At 44.7% G+C, this 15,368-nt stretch overlaps 1 protein-coding gene across 1 annotated transcript in view; it reads right to left on the bottom strand.

Moving 5' to 3' along the window:
• FAM117A (family with sequence similarity 117, member A) overlaps positions 1 to 14,744 on the bottom strand; it is a 60,378-nt gene extending 45,634 nt beyond the window's left edge. Inside the window, exon 1 of the mRNA XM_006889313.1 lies at positions 14,481 to 14,744. Within this exon, the coding sequence (XP_006889375.1) occupies positions 14,481 to 14,676 (196 nt within the window). The 5' untranslated portion in view covers positions 14,677 to 14,744. The remainder of the gene's footprint in view (positions 1 to 14,480) is intronic.
• Between the last annotated feature and the right edge of the window lie 624 nt (positions 14,745 to 15,368).

Below are 15,368 nucleotides of genomic sequence, written 5' to 3'. Positions count from 1 at the left end.
TATTGTCATAACAGGAGTCCAGAACAAAGGGTGCATAGTGGAGTGGACTTGGGGGGAGGGACTGAATAACAATGAAATAATTTTTCTTTTACTTTTCAAAGAGAAGAATGAACTGGAGGGGAGGGGTGGGCAGGAAGAAAAGTGCAACAATGAATGAATGGAAATCCAAAATCTCTGTAAATTTTCATTAAAATAAATAATAATAATTAAAAAAATAAAGAAAACAAAAGGGAAGAAGATGCTTACCATTTCTCAAGCTGAAAGAACTAGAGGGTAGGGGAAATCAAGCTTTAAGTTGTAATAGTGAAAGATTCTATGACCAAGATACTGAATGACTCAGGACATGAAAAGATGGAAGGAATACAGTCACTATACCAAAAGGAATCGGTCAGCATTCAATTACCTTGGGATTTAGCATCTGATCAAGAAAAAATAGTATTGAAGGACAAAGTCCAACTACCCTGAAGGCTCTGGTAAAAACAAGGTCCAGGACAGAATACTACCTGGAGTGTTTCAAGAAATGAATGAAATGCTGGAAGCACTAAATTTTTGTGCCAAGACATTTGGAAGATAGCTATTTGGTCAATAGAATGGAAAAGATTCATATTTGGGTCCATCCCAAAGAAAACTGATACAAAAGAACATAGATATTATCAAATAATACTAGTACTATCACAGGCAAGTAAAATTTTGCTGAAGATAATGAAAAAATGTGTGGTACATTGACAGGGTACGGCAAAAAATTCATGCTAGGTTCAGAAGGCATAGGACAAAGGATATCATTGCTCATGTCAGATAGTCTTGGGTGAAAGCAACAAATGTCAGAACAATGTTTGCTTGTGTTTTACTGACTATGCAAAGGCATTTGATTATGTAGATTATAAAAAATTAGGTAAAACATTGTAAAGAATAGGAAATTTCAGAACATGTTCCAATGGAACCTGACCAAGAAGCAGCTGTTCAAACTAATCAAGTGTGTAAAATCAGGAATGGTGTATATCAGGGTTGTGTATTTTAGCCATATATATTCAATCTATAAGTTGAGAAAATTATGAGATATAAGACTATTTGAAGAATGTGGCACCAGGATTGGTGTACAGCTCATTAACAACTTAACGTGTGCAGATGACACATCCTTGTTTGCTCAAAGTGATGAATTTATTGAAGAAGACCAAAGACTTCAATATGAATCATACTCCAATATTAAAAAAAACACCAAAACCTCAAATTGAACCAATCGACATCATGATAAATGGAGAAATCACTGATGCTGCCAAGGACCTCATTTCACTTGGATCCATAATCAACGCCAATGGAAGCAGTAGCCAAGGAACTAAATGATGTACTGCATGGGGCATATTTGCCGCCAGGGCCCTCTTTAAAATGTTAAAGGGCAAGGATGTCATTTTAGAGACTAAAGTGTATCTGACCCAAGTCTTGGTATTTCCCATTACCTCCTAGACAAGAGAAAACTGGACAATGACTAAAGAAAATGAAATAATTGGTGATTTTGAATTAGGGTGTTGGTGAAGAATATGAACTATATACCATGGATTGAATGAACAAATTGGTCTTAGAGGAAGTACAGGCAGAAAGCTCCACAGATGTGAAATGTGGACAGGTTATCAGGAGGAGCTAGTCTCTGGAGAAAGACATCATCTAAAGTAAAGAAGGGGGTCAGTGAAAACAAGAGACAACTCCAAAGGAGATACATTAACACAACGGCTGCTGTTAACAATGGTCCCAAATACAGCAACGACTGGATGGTGCAAGGCTGGGCAATGTTTCCTTCTATTTGCTGCACAAAGGATTGTTATGAGTCACACTTGAGGGCACTGAATAACAATCAAAAAAATGAACCATCCTTTTGTGTATAAATTTGTGTAAATCTGATTTACTTGGTAAGAGGCTTCACTAACCTATTCAACTGCCCTCCTCACAAGGCAGTCTGGCAGAATGAAGTAACTGGTCCACAGCAAAAGAAAGCTGACTGGCCCAGGCCCAAGAACCTGGCATCACTTCTTTCCCTCTCAGATCTCTACATATGCAGCTTCCAATTTCAAGTATTTTAAGAAATAAAGAAAACTAAATGAAGCAGCACAGTAAGTAAGAGTGTTTCATAGAATAAGGAAGCCCCTTTCTTTAAATGGTATCTGACCATCCTGAGTATCCCCAGTGCCTCTTAGTAGAAAGTCATGCTTCTGCTGACCCTTTTGCTGGGTCAATGAGGGGCGTGGCTTGGGCTGGGCCCCATGGCAGCAGACACCCAACCAATTCTCAGAATCTGATGCCACACTTGTTCCATGTTGGAGAGTAAGGGCAAGCTAGGTCTTCTGAGAGGTGGCCACCTATAATGGTATATTCCTGGACAGAATTCCTGCCTCTGCCTGAACTCAGAAGAGTTACTTACTTCCCTGGGTTTCAATTATTTCATCTGTTAAACGAGAAGAGCAAGAGGTATTTATTATACTTATTAAAAAGAAGAAAAATTCCATCCTAAAAGAGCTCCTGACAGAATCATATTAATCTACCATGTATATAGTTACTTTCAAAACCTTTTTATTTGGACTTAATTTCAAGCTTCTAGATGCAAGTCTAAGACCAGGACACAGAAGACCCACATAACTTTTACCCCCACCCCTTTGCCTAGTGTTAGCGTTTGCTCCACTTGCTTTAGCACCTGTATTCTCTCATGGGCACTTTTTTTCTCACACATATACTCACATACAAGCTCTCCCACAGTCACACTCCAGACATCTGTGTGCTCACACTCAAATGCACACAGATTCCCATTCAAGTCCACACGTACGTACTCACATACGCTTCTTTGCTGTGGTTTTGTGTGGTGTTCGGTTTGAAAAGAACAGAGAAGTTTCCGAGGGTGGGAGGTGCGAGGTGAAGAGAAAACAAAGGGAATGGTGCTGCTGAGTGGCGGCTCCACAGCTCAGCTCCCTTCTCCTTACCTACAATGCAAAGAGCAAACATTCAAGAGCATCCTGTTTAGAGATCAACTATTATATGGACAGGGAGCAGAAAAAGTACTTGTTATGTGAGACAGTTGGCTTATTTCTTAGCCTCCCCCACCCCCAACAACAAAAACCACAAAAAAAAAACCAACAAAGCATTTATAGGAACCATTGAAACAACTTTATTATACAGTATCACTTTCATAAAATTTGTAGAAATGGGATTTTATCTTAGGAAGCTGGAAGTAACTGCGGGGTAAAGTTCTACATAAGCATATGGTTATTTGAACATTCAAAGTTTGTCCTACAAAATCAGCTTTGGAGGTAAGAGCTGTCCATGACACTTCTCTCAGAGGGGTTAGATTACCTCTATGAAGCCAGAAATTATTCATAATGCCAAGTCTCTTAGATGGGGCTCTCTCCTGGTGTTCAAGTCCCTGCTACCCCTATTACTCAGGTCAGAGCCTTCTCAGGAGGAGCATTAGCTCATGTCACAATTACCCTACTCCTCAGGGATACACTCAAAGATCACACGCCCAACAGGCCCCTTTGCCGCCAGGAGTGCAAGTGCAATTAGGAAGGGGTTGTACCCGAGGCCCACACAGTAGGTTCACTTGTCATCATTATGAAGCAAAGCCACTTGCACCCCTTCCCATCACCAAAGAAACACATCACCCACATTTATTTCCATGTGCTTTTTTGAGGTTCCACAAAATCACACTTTATCAAGCCATTATTTGCCTTCAAGCTCAGTCTTAGTGTCTATGACATGGCCCTAAGCTCATGATCCACAGAACGAGGGAACACCCTACTAGCATCCTAGGCCTTATCTGTCCCTAGTTAACTGCTCATTCCACATGGAAAACGTTTCTTTCAAGTCAGTTGGAAATATCCATAGAGCCACCATTACATTACACAGATAATAAGCATCACCCTCGATAATTTACATCAGGTTATGAAGCTATGGTACAGCTAGGCACTGAGGAGATACTGGAGGAAGGACAGACTTCTCTGCATCCCATTTTCCTTTCCAGTCCTCTTTAGGTCAATTTAGTGACTAAATGTCATTCTTGAAATGCAGGCATACAGAGAGGAAACAAAGGCTGAGAGTGTGGGGGCAGGCAAGAGGGGATGCCAGCCTGGGATGACATTACCAACAGCCTCCTGTGCATAGATGGGAAGAGCCCTGGGCCAGGAGCAAAAGGGTTGTCTCATAGCCTTGGGCAAGTCACTTCCTTTCTGGGCTTCAGTTTTCTTATCTGCAAAACCAAGTAAAGGTCACCCTCACCTGCAGGACTATTATATGAGGATGAATTAGAAACACTGGAGAGTCCTGGTGATGAGAATCAAGAACAAAACCAAACAAAAGCAGCATGTTTTTCTCAAAGATGCTGGTGAGTGTTGGGGTCCTCAGAGAGTTGGTACTCAGACCCTTTTTGTGTTCTCCCAGGAACACAAAACCACTCAAGATTTCAGTTCTTGTAAGAGCCCAGGCACTGCTCTCAGCATCACAAATGTTCCTGTTCCTTATGTGTGCAGCTCACAGACAATCAGCTCTCTCCAAGTTCTAAACTCAGACGATGTAACATTATGAATGCCCTCGGGTTGCAGCCCCTCTATCATGCCAAATGTTACCCACCCTTTCTCCTTCAGCCCCAGCTTGTATGTCATATCTGATGGGCAGGAGTTAAAAAAGACAACCCCCAAATGTGCATCGGGTTTGCAGCCAGTCTGCAGCTGTGGGGCAGGGAGCTCACATATTATCAGCGGTGGTTCTGTCAGAGTTGTGTGGGCGATCAAACATGCAGAGAGTGAGAAATCTCTTAAAGCAAAGGGAGTGTGTGGGGTAGGAAGAGGCGGAGGGGAGCAGAAACTGCCTCTCCCCCAAATCACATTTTCACTCTGTTCAAAGTTACACCCAGCCATGCAGGTTTATAAAAACACTGGGGCCAAGGCCCTGGCTCATGGCTGACAATCTTAAAGGCAGAAGAGCACAGAACTCTGTGGGTAATAGGAGGTGCCCAAGGCTTGGGAATGACGCTGAGGACCTCAATCCAGCATTTTCCCATCTCGATGGACAAAGAGGAGGAGGAACATGGGATGGTTCCTGGCTTGGAAGAGGCTGGCTTCTAGTCTGATCACATCTCCAAAGCCACCCTTGAACCAATAGCTAATTCTGTTCCCTAGTCTAGAAAAGGGAGTTCTAGTGGCATAGCCTAGGTGAGGAGTTGCACCACTAACCCAATGGCTCTGTCTATCTAGTGGTTCAAATCCACCAATGACTATAGGAGAAAAATGGGCAATCTCTCTCCATGCAGTTTACAGCCTTGGAAACCCAATGAAGGGTCAGTCGGCTAGAGGTTGGTTCTGATGTGATGCGAGTGAAACTAGAAAAGCCACTGATTTTGTTGTCCTGCCCTCCTTGGCCATGGGGTACAGCACCACTAGGACTTTGGCACAAATCCATCTAGAATGAAAGGGCACCCAACATTCATCCAGCTCTCCTTGGCCTCTTCCTCATAACCACTTCTAAGCTGAGAGCCAGGTAGTTTAGCTTTTTCACAAAATCGTAACAAAATCCTAAATGGATTAACCTGGGAACAACCCAAGCTTCCCCTTTGGCTTTAAGAGAATCTACAGGCCTAGCAATGACATCCATGGAAATGCTATGTCTTTGCCACCAGCTGGGCTTCAAGCCCAAAGGCCAAGATGAATAGGAGAGCAATGATTTAGAATGTGAGAGAACGCTAACACTTTTTTTTGGAGGGGAGATGCCTTTAAGTGGCTGAAGAGAGGTACTGTAAAGGGGATACAGTGTGCAGACACCAGAAATGGGAAAGACCATTACAAGTGAGGCTGGGAGGAGGTGTGGCTCACTCTCTCCACCCCTGCAGCCTTTCCAACAACTCAATCCAAGAAGTATTTATTGAGCATGACACTCCCCATCTGTCCTGGCCCTCCCTCTGCAAAAACACTCAAATCTGTTCAAGCTGCAGGGTGAGTTCCATTGCACTTGAACTTGAAACATGAGGTGCCTACCTCTTAAAAAGGCAGGCACACCATTTCCAGGATGGAGCTGAGAGGCAACTAAAGAGATCTGAGAAAGTTAAGGAGGATGGCTGACCAAATATGGCTACACTTTTAAAGGGAAAGAAGAGAAAATAACTAATTTAATCCTTATGTTGTTCTTGTTATGTGCCCTTGAATCAGAACCCATTCATAGCTGACCCTCAGCAGGTTTTTAGAGGCTGTAAATCACACAGGAGATTGCACATCTTTCTGTCTTGAAGCAGCTGGTGGTCTGAACTAACCTGGGTTGACAGTGCAACTCATTGCTGATGCTCAATATGGTGGTGATTTAAAAAAAAAAAAAAATGTTCAAATATTCAAAGCATCATCCCACTCATTTAACCCCACCAACCACCAAGTATTCCTTTAATCCATGACTCTTTTAGGTTAAATTTCTATTTTCTTCACTTGTGCATGTGTTAGCCATTTACCTTTATTGTTGCTGTGTACCGTCGAGTCAGAACCAACCCATAGCTGACCCTCGAGTGGGTGTTCAGAGGTAGTAAATCTCACAGGAGACTGCCCCTCCTCCTGCGGAGCAGCTGGCGGATCTGAACTACGAACATTTGAGATTGCAGTACAGCTTCTTACCACTAGGCCACCAGAGTTCCTTTTACCTTTATTAGTTGTATCATTTAATGCTACATATTTACTCCCACAAAGAGTGTGTAGTTGTTGTGTTTCTAACCAAAAGGTTGGCAGTTCAAACTCACAAGCTGTTCTGAGGGAGAAAGAAGGGTAGTCTCCTATTAAGAAAGAGTTTCCAAGCTTGGAAACTTGGTGGAGAGTCATTCTGGGTCTGAAGGGACTTGATGGCCGTGGGCACGCCACTTAAGGCATGTTAGTGGGTCAGTTGCTAAAGCCCTTGGCTTCTAACAAAACAGTGGTGGCTGGAATCCATTAGCTGCTTCGCTGGCAAATGACACAGCAGCTTCCCTCCATAAATTTACCACTGTGCAAACCCTCTGGGGCAGTTCTTTTACAGGGTTGCTAGGAGTTGGAATCAACTCGACAGTTGTGAGTTTGGGTTTGAGTTGCACCACTTAAGGAGGTGGCATTCTCAGTGCTTGGCGACAAATCTTCATTTAAATAAGACGATACAGGTATGGTTTTTCTGGAAGAGCCACTCACACTGTTTGCAGGACTGTTCAGGGTCAGAGAACAGGCATCTCGCACCAAGCCCTTTCTGTCCACTCTCTAAGGAACATGCAGCCAGACTTGACTACGCAACCCCGGAGGACAGGCTTGCTGCTTTAGATCAACCAAGGCCCTCGGAGGAGATCTCTGCATCTCTCTCCTCCACCCATTTTACTAGGGAATTGGAAGCATGAGCTGCTAACTGCAGGCAGGGCTGGGCCAAAGGCATTCCACCCACCCCCGGTGTCAGCTGTCTGGGGCTCGTGAGCAAACTCTAAACCTGTGTGCCTGAGCAAGGCAGGGTAAGTGTCTGTACACGGCCTGGACTTCAGTTCCAGGTTCCCCAGGGGCTGGAGTTAAGTTTTCCTATTATGAAATACTTGGTAGCATTCTTTCAAGTTCGTTAAAGCTATCCTTGACTGGCTGTGCTGCTCCCACACAGCAAAAGTCAATTGAGGCTTATTTGGGCCTGAGGATAAATATTTAAATACTTCTAAAGTTGGACATTCAGCTTTGTAGAGACCTTGAAGAAAAACGTGGAGCAGAAAACAAAGCGCCAGGATGGTTTTGAAAACTAGGAGGTTCTGTGGGGACCTGGAGCTGGAGGCCTTAGAGTTGGCAGCCAGCTGTAGAGAACCTCCCACCAGACAGCTGTTCCCGGGAACAACAGCTGCTTCACAAGCTCCACATCAGTGGAGAAGAACTGGAGCACAGGTCATTTTATAAACTCCAAATCCAACTCAAAACTTTTCTGTCTCTGGGGTCAGCATTTGGTTTTGACCCACCACTTGACTATCAAGTTGTCGTGGAAGGGATTCCAAATCATGGGGGCCCACACATGTCAGAGAAGAACTGTGCTCCACAGGTGATTTTCTGGGTTAGTACATCAACAGGGTTTTCTTCTGAGGTGCCTCTAGATGAGTGCTAACTTTCAACATTTTACTGGCAGCTGAGTTTCACTGACTATTAGGGCCACTCAAGAACTCCAGAGAGGTGAATAATTTGGCTAATTCTGGGTTAATTCATAACTGTGCAAATCAAATCCTGGAGCCATCTGTGAAGATTCAACTCAAACAGAGGTGGGAAATGCACACGGTTTCCCCCTCTTCCACTCCCGCTTCAATTCCTCTGCTCCCTCTAAGATGGGGGCGGGTAATAAACAGCTCAGAGGGGACCAGAACTTTTTAACCCACAAAGAGATTGCCCATTCTCACTAAATGGACTTGCTGGTGAGCACCCAGCACCCACCTTCACTATGAATGAGGAAGGAAACACAAGGCTTTCCCTTCTAGCCCCTTAAAAGGGCTCCAAGTTGCTGGTGTAGTAAGTGAGTACACATAAGTTGAGCCAAACACTTGACATTATTTGACAAATGTGATAGTGTCAAGAGGAATCAGACCTGCCCCAGAACATGTCCCACCGTGCCTTGTCTGAATCCGTTGGCAGAGAGGCTCTATATGAGATTTCAAATGGAGGAGGTCATTTTGGTTTCCAGCTGTTCCACTAAAATGAAGGATTATACATGGCTTTGGTGATCATGACACCATTCAATATAAACTAGCAGAAAATGCAGAGAAATGTTATCTAAAACACCAACCACCCTCAGCAATATTCAAGCTACCATGCTTACTGGTAAAGTTTTAACAATCCTGCCTCAAATCTAGAGAGCTCCATTTGGAACCAAAGAGAACAGAGTTTCCTTACCATCACACCACTATTGCTGTTCACTGACCTCTTCCTTTACTGTCCACAACTGGTTTAAAATATCCAATCTCTTTGTTATGCCAGGGGGGAAAAAATCCTCATACAATGCAATCCTTCGTCACCTAAAATACTAAAGAACACACAGTCCCACTTCCTTTGGGTATCAAAGAGATAAAAGTAGTTAGGCAATGAGGCCTTCAATTCCTCGGGTGTCATCACTAGTGATGCAACATTGAGGAGTCAGATACTTCCACATTTTTCAACCATGTACCCAATGTCAAAAGCAACAGTTCACAGTGTCAGGATGGGAAGTGCCTTGTTTTTAATGCTTCCCAAACAAAAGCTGCCTCAATCACAGGTTCTGAGAGACAATTGTAGCTTTTAAAGGATTTTAACTGCACCCCCAAGCCACATTATAGCAAAGTAGTCTCTTTGGCCTAGAAAGGTCAGTCTTTATTCTAATCTTGGGCTGTTTCTGGCACCAGGGACCACAAAGATAATGGTTTAGTGGGGACCTTTCTCTCAAGGTTTCTAATAAGTAACTGCCTTTATATGATTCATATGAATTTAAACACCCATCCTCCAGCAACTGGGTTTTCAAAGCATTGCAAGGCAAGGAGCTTAATAATTAATTACCAATAACACTAGTAATAAGAACACTGCCTTATATTCACTCAAATGGAATTCTGAGGAACCTAATCAACTTTTAATATAAACTACCCTTCCTATGTCCCTTTGGGTTAGTCAGCATTTTAGGGCATAGCTACTGTCAGTGCTCAATGATCTGTTCTGAAAAATAAAATAAGGAAAGATAACAAAGAAAATCCAAAACTAGAGATAAAATAGAAGAGCAAATTTACCCAACTTTGATATATATTCACTGGAAACGTGTCATCTGACTATGGTGGAGGTGGGGGCGGGGAGAGCCTGGATTTGCACATGCTGACCTTCTACAAAGATTGAGAATTGACTAGATGGGGTGACCTTTCTGACCTCTAAAATTTGAATGAGTATACAGGCTATTTCATTTTCTTGATCTCTGCAGGTTTTATGAGGGTGAATATATATGACATATCTCTGAAACTGATCTTTTAAAGGAATTACGAACAGGTAAATTGCTTAAGCCAAGTCTTGGCGAGCTTTTTTCAGTAAAATGTCAGAGTCACTATTTTAGGCTTTGTGGGCCATAGTGCTTCTATTATAGCTACTCATCTACCTTTTTAGCATGAAAACAGCCACAGATAATACCCAGATGAAGGCATAGAGCTGTGTTTTCAATACACACATTTTTTACAAAACCAGGCAGAGAGTGACATTTGTCCTGTAGGCCTTAATTGCAAACTCCTTCCTGGCTTAAGAACGCATTAGTGGACAGATATGATACGAAAGGAACTAGTCCACTGGGGAAAGAATTTGCAAAATGGGACTGGATGAGGGCCATATTCTAGGAAAAGAAGCCTTGATTGTACCACAGTTAAGCGCTTGGTTACTAAGCAAAAGACTGATGGTTTGAACCTTCAAGACCTAGAGAGATGCTCCCATAAAGATTACAACCTAGATTTATGTACAACCAAAACCTCAGAGTTGGGTTTGCTTGGATCATGATTTCATGGAATATCCCAGTTAATTGACTTAATAACATATTTAGTGATTCTGTTCTAGCTCCTAGTTTGTCAACTTAGTGCCAGATGTCTTAAAACCTTGCAAGTGGTCTTTATTTACCCAGAGCTACAAGGAAAATAAGGAATAGAAAGAGGGCTTGAATGTGTAGGTAGTTGTTTCCATGAACAACAGTCTCCTTTGCTATGGGACCAGAAGAACTGGATGATGCCAGGCCATCGTTATGAAATGTCTTCACCAAAGATTCTATAGAAGAAATCTTAACAAGGGGGAAAGGCAGAACACAATTTCAAATTCTTACGGGTTTCAAACTTCATTGAGCCTTGAAGACTAGATGAGCTCTTGCAGCCTGGATGAAAATACTGCACTAAAATAATCTTTAAACCTTAAACCAAAAATATCCCCTGGAGGCTTCTTAAAGCCAAACAACAGTTCAGCTTTACTAGTAAAAATATGTCTCTGCCTTTAGCATTCTGCTTTTTAAAGAACTATCTGTATGGAATCAGAAGACATAACAACTCAATAGAAAGGAAACTTAGGAGGGAGCAAATTCATGTTAATGGGAGAGGCACAACTCAGAAAAGAGGGGGATGATGGTTATAAAGCTGAAGGAATAAACAATGTCATTAAATGGCACATGGAGAAAGTGTTGAGTTGGTGTGTCTTGCTGTGTATATTCTGAACAACAAAGGCTATAACCTGGATGATCTTATGGAGCAGTTCTACTTTGTGACGTGGGACTGTTGTGGGTCAATCGATTTGATGTCATACAGTAACAACAACAACACATATTAAAGATATAAACTTAGAATAACTTCCTCCTAGACCCTTTTTCTATCATTAGTCCTGGAAGTACAGAAACGTTAGTAGCCTCCAACTGACATAAAATACAGGAGGGAATTTAAGAGAGGAATGTAGTAAGCCATTTATCCTGGGTTTCTACTGCCCACTAACGACTCTCTGCTTTCTTAAAAGTTGACCTTCATTTTTCACATTGTCTTCGTCCCAAACCCAGGCTCATAAAAATGAAGCCATTCGTCACTCTATGAAGACATCCCTTATGGCTAAATGGCCACCGAAGGTAAACCTGGCTCTTCTCGCCATAACCCTTTTCACAAGGTCTAATATATCTTGTCAAGAACACAACAGGGTGTGTGGTGGGAAGATAACTGCCCAACCCTGAGTGTTACATCATTTTGAGATGGGAAACAGAAACAGTGATGACACTGAATTGTTCCTGAAACCCAGTCAGTCCCAGCTCACATGCCTTTTTAAACAGTTGGGTTTCAGAGCCCAGTTTAGAAAGCTCATTTTAAAAGATGAGGGAATAAAAGTGCAAGAGGAGGCCCTGAAATTCTGAAACCTGCAGTACTGGTTTCAAACCAATCTGGGTTTGCTCTTTGAAGCCTGAAAAGGCAATGGGCTCTGGCCAACAGTGCTCTCATCTTGGCTAGGGGGAGGGAATAATAACAACAATATAAGCCGCAGCAAATACTTTTATAGCACCTTCAATGTGCCGGACACTGTTCGAAGCACTTGACGTCTAACAACTCATTTTATTCTTCTTATTGCCATGGAGTCAGAACTGACTCATAGTGGACCCGCCAGCAGGTTTTCGGAGGTTGTAAAGTGCATGGGAAGAGACATCTTTCTCCCTTGGAGCTGGTGGTAGATTCAAACTGCCAGAGAGGCACTGCCTTGGGGTTAGCAGCACAACTTTGTATGGACTATGCCATTACAGAAGGGGAAACTGACGCACAGAAGGAACATTCTCAAGGCCAAGAGTTAGTAAAATGACAGAACTCTGAATCTGAAACCTGGAAAGGCAGGTATAGGTTTCCTATACCCACCCCTCCTATACCTATATTCTACAAAACACTCCTGCCACTTTTCAAGGCCAAAGAATGGGTATGGATATCCCTAATGGACAGCCACAAAAGCCATAAAAAAGTGCACAGGCTCAGCCTCTTGCCTTCTCTGACCTTTCTTCTTTCCTGCTTCACTGAAAAGCCATACATAATCCCACTAACCAGCAGCAAAGTACCATTTTTAATGCCTCTGGGACAGTAATAAGTAGAGAAGCAATCAATGAATCCAATCCATAAGTTAGACCACCCACCTTGCCCTAAATCACCTGTCAAGTTAAGCATCAATCTAGCTTCCCATGTTTTTACCAGTATTACTGGGCCCTGTGAAAGGAGCAGACCATGTGAAGAGCTGAAGCACCCTTATCTACTGCATTCTTTCCTTTTCCACAGCAGCCATCAGTGTTTATTTACCCTTCCACATTACCATAGTTCCATGAAGTTATGTACCATAGAGACGGAGTCAATTCATACCTGACACGCCAGCGAGTGAACAGAACTAATGGCTCTTAAATTAGGATTCTTAATAGATATCTGGCAACCACATATGCACATTTTCAGTGAATTTCTACTAAAAGCGACTAAGTGGTCTGGTGAGTGCTGTCCTCCTAAACTTCCCTGGGCTCAGAGGAAGCCCAAACAAAACCAACAGGTTTGTAGTCTTGTGGTTTGCTTTACAGTTCATGATCGGCATGAGTTTGGGCATTGTCTTGTTCTACACTGCCGGATTCTACACATATTTTTACTACTTGGTCACCATCTTGCTACCAGATTCGACCAAGTTTCTGCGTTCCAAGATGTGATGCTAACATCTGTAGTGAGGTCCAGAGGGACTCACTTGGGGACTTTCCCCCTCCACGACCCTCTAAGTCCCATTCCTACCTCGCAAGGCACCACAGCAGCTCTAGTTTCGAGAGTGGGATGTGCTTAGTAGTCACAAAAATCTCCAGAGACTCTGGGTAGGAGAATGCCATTAGCCGTTAGATGGCAGGGACCGTGACTTTTGTACATGTGGTACAGAAGCGGAGGCTTTGCAAGTGTGCAGTGATCTTTTCACATCTGGTGTGAATCAAATGCAAGCCTCACTTTCAACTTACTGCCAACCTCCACATGCAAGTAGGTTTCTTTTCCCTTTCCTAACAACTTGGAGTGTTACAACAAGGTTAAACTTGCTCCTCCCTTGCTTCCCCACACCCACCACATCAAGCTGCTTAAGACACGGTTGTGGAGCTGTTCAGAAAGTGGGGGGTAATGGCCACAGTGCACTGATTGTAGCCCTCACCCCACTGCCACGTTGGCTGGTAAAACCCAAAACAGCTTTGGTTGGAGGAAGAAAGCTGGAAAAGGGGACAAACAGGGGCAGGGGTGGGAGTTGGGGGGAGGCAATGAGCCGCCCAGGCGCCCCCCCCCAATACACACGAGATGGCTGGAATGAGACAGCCATATTAAGCAGGTCAACGAACTGGGCACATACAACTTCTGGGCCACACAGGGAGGAGTGTGTGGAATCGGGAGCAGAGCGTTTGTAGACAGGAAAAGCCGTTAAACTAACTTATTCCAACGGATGAAATAAGCTCCAGGAGATGGCATAAAAGGGAGCACACGTGAAGTGGTGGGGAAAGAAACTCCGGTGCCATAATGAGGGATGCGGGGGCCAAACTCAAGTTGGAGAACTAACACATGGCTCCACGGGGCGCTCCTCCATGCCCCTCCCCCTCCCCCGTGCAGGCGTCCAGCGCCCACCCGCACCTTGTTCCCAGGGCTAGCCCTCCCCGCAGGGCACCCCCGTCACAAGCCACTCCCCGCCCCCTCACACACAGCTCCCACTCTCTGCATCTTCTACTCACCCCCACAAACACTTTGCCCACTTTTCGGTTACGCCCCCAAGAGCCGACTCCCATCAGCCAGGTCCCTCACCTCACCTCCCGGCCCTTAGTGTCCCATGGTGCACCCCACAGTTCAGGGCTCCTCTAACTTCACTGCCGCAAACTCTGCGCCCCTTTTCTTCTACGCCCCCATCCATTTCCCCTTCACACTTCTCCCGTAGCCCTCCCCCTGCACCACGCGCCCCCCTCCCCCAATGGCTCCTCCCTCAGCACCCGTTCCAGGCCCAGCTCACCTGCGCGGCCACCCCCGTCCCGGCGCTGGTGCGGCTGTTGCAGCTGGAAGGGGACCGTGGCCCTGAGCGGCTGCAGCCCAGCCCGGGGGGAGCCGGTGGAGGCTGGAGGAGAGCAGCCCCGCCGGAGCCCCCCGGCCCCTCCGCGCCCTGGCCCCCAGGTACCTCCGCCTCTGCCGCCTGCTGCGGCCCCCGCCATCGCCCGCCCGACAGCCTGCCTGCCTCGGCCCCACAGCGAGCCACACACAGCCCCCCGTCCCCGGCTGCCGCTGCTTATCTGCCCTATGGGGCGGACACCAGCCACCTCAGCCCAGAGCTCCCATTGGCCTACAGAGGCACAGAGCTCCCTTCTGACCAACCCACTGCTTGATTTTCCCTTTACCAAGGATTATTGGTCCACCGGACTAGCGATCCAATCCAAGACTCCACCCTTGCCCACGCCTCCTGCCGTCTTTCCGATGTCCGAGGGCCCATTGATTGGTCGGATGGAAAGAGGGCTGGTTCTCCAGAGCCTCCAATGAAAAGACACCGAAAAGGGGAGCGTCACACCCTGCCCCAGGTAGTATGCAAATAATGCCACGTGACATTAGGCTGAGTAGGGGGCGGGGCCAGGAGTAGGAATCGGGCACTGGAATCATTATAGGGGGTATGTCAAACTTTCAGCACAGAGAAAGCATTAACTTCAGAAAACATTACAATATTTTAACCTAAAGACATCAACTCCGAATATTCGTACGATTTCAGTGCTGCGTGCAACCACTAAACTGAGTCTACAAAGTCATGCAAAATTTGCATTTTATTTGCATAATATTCGTGCATTTAAGGGCTCCTATACTCATGTGACACAAACGTTTGTCTTTCTCTACGTTTCCAAGTACCTATTTGATGTTG

Source organism: Elephantulus edwardii, unplaced genomic scaffold (assembly GCF_000299155.1).
Source record: "Elephantulus edwardii isolate Elephantulus edwardi_28Jun2011 unplaced genomic scaffold, EleEdw1.0 scaffold00077, whole genome shotgun sequence".
Classification (NCBI taxonomy): Eukaryota; Metazoa; Chordata; class Mammalia; order Macroscelidea; family Macroscelididae; genus Elephantulus; species Elephantulus edwardii.
The sequence above is the reverse complement of the archived record's forward strand: the minus strand, read 5'-3'. Positions and strand labels throughout refer to the sequence as shown.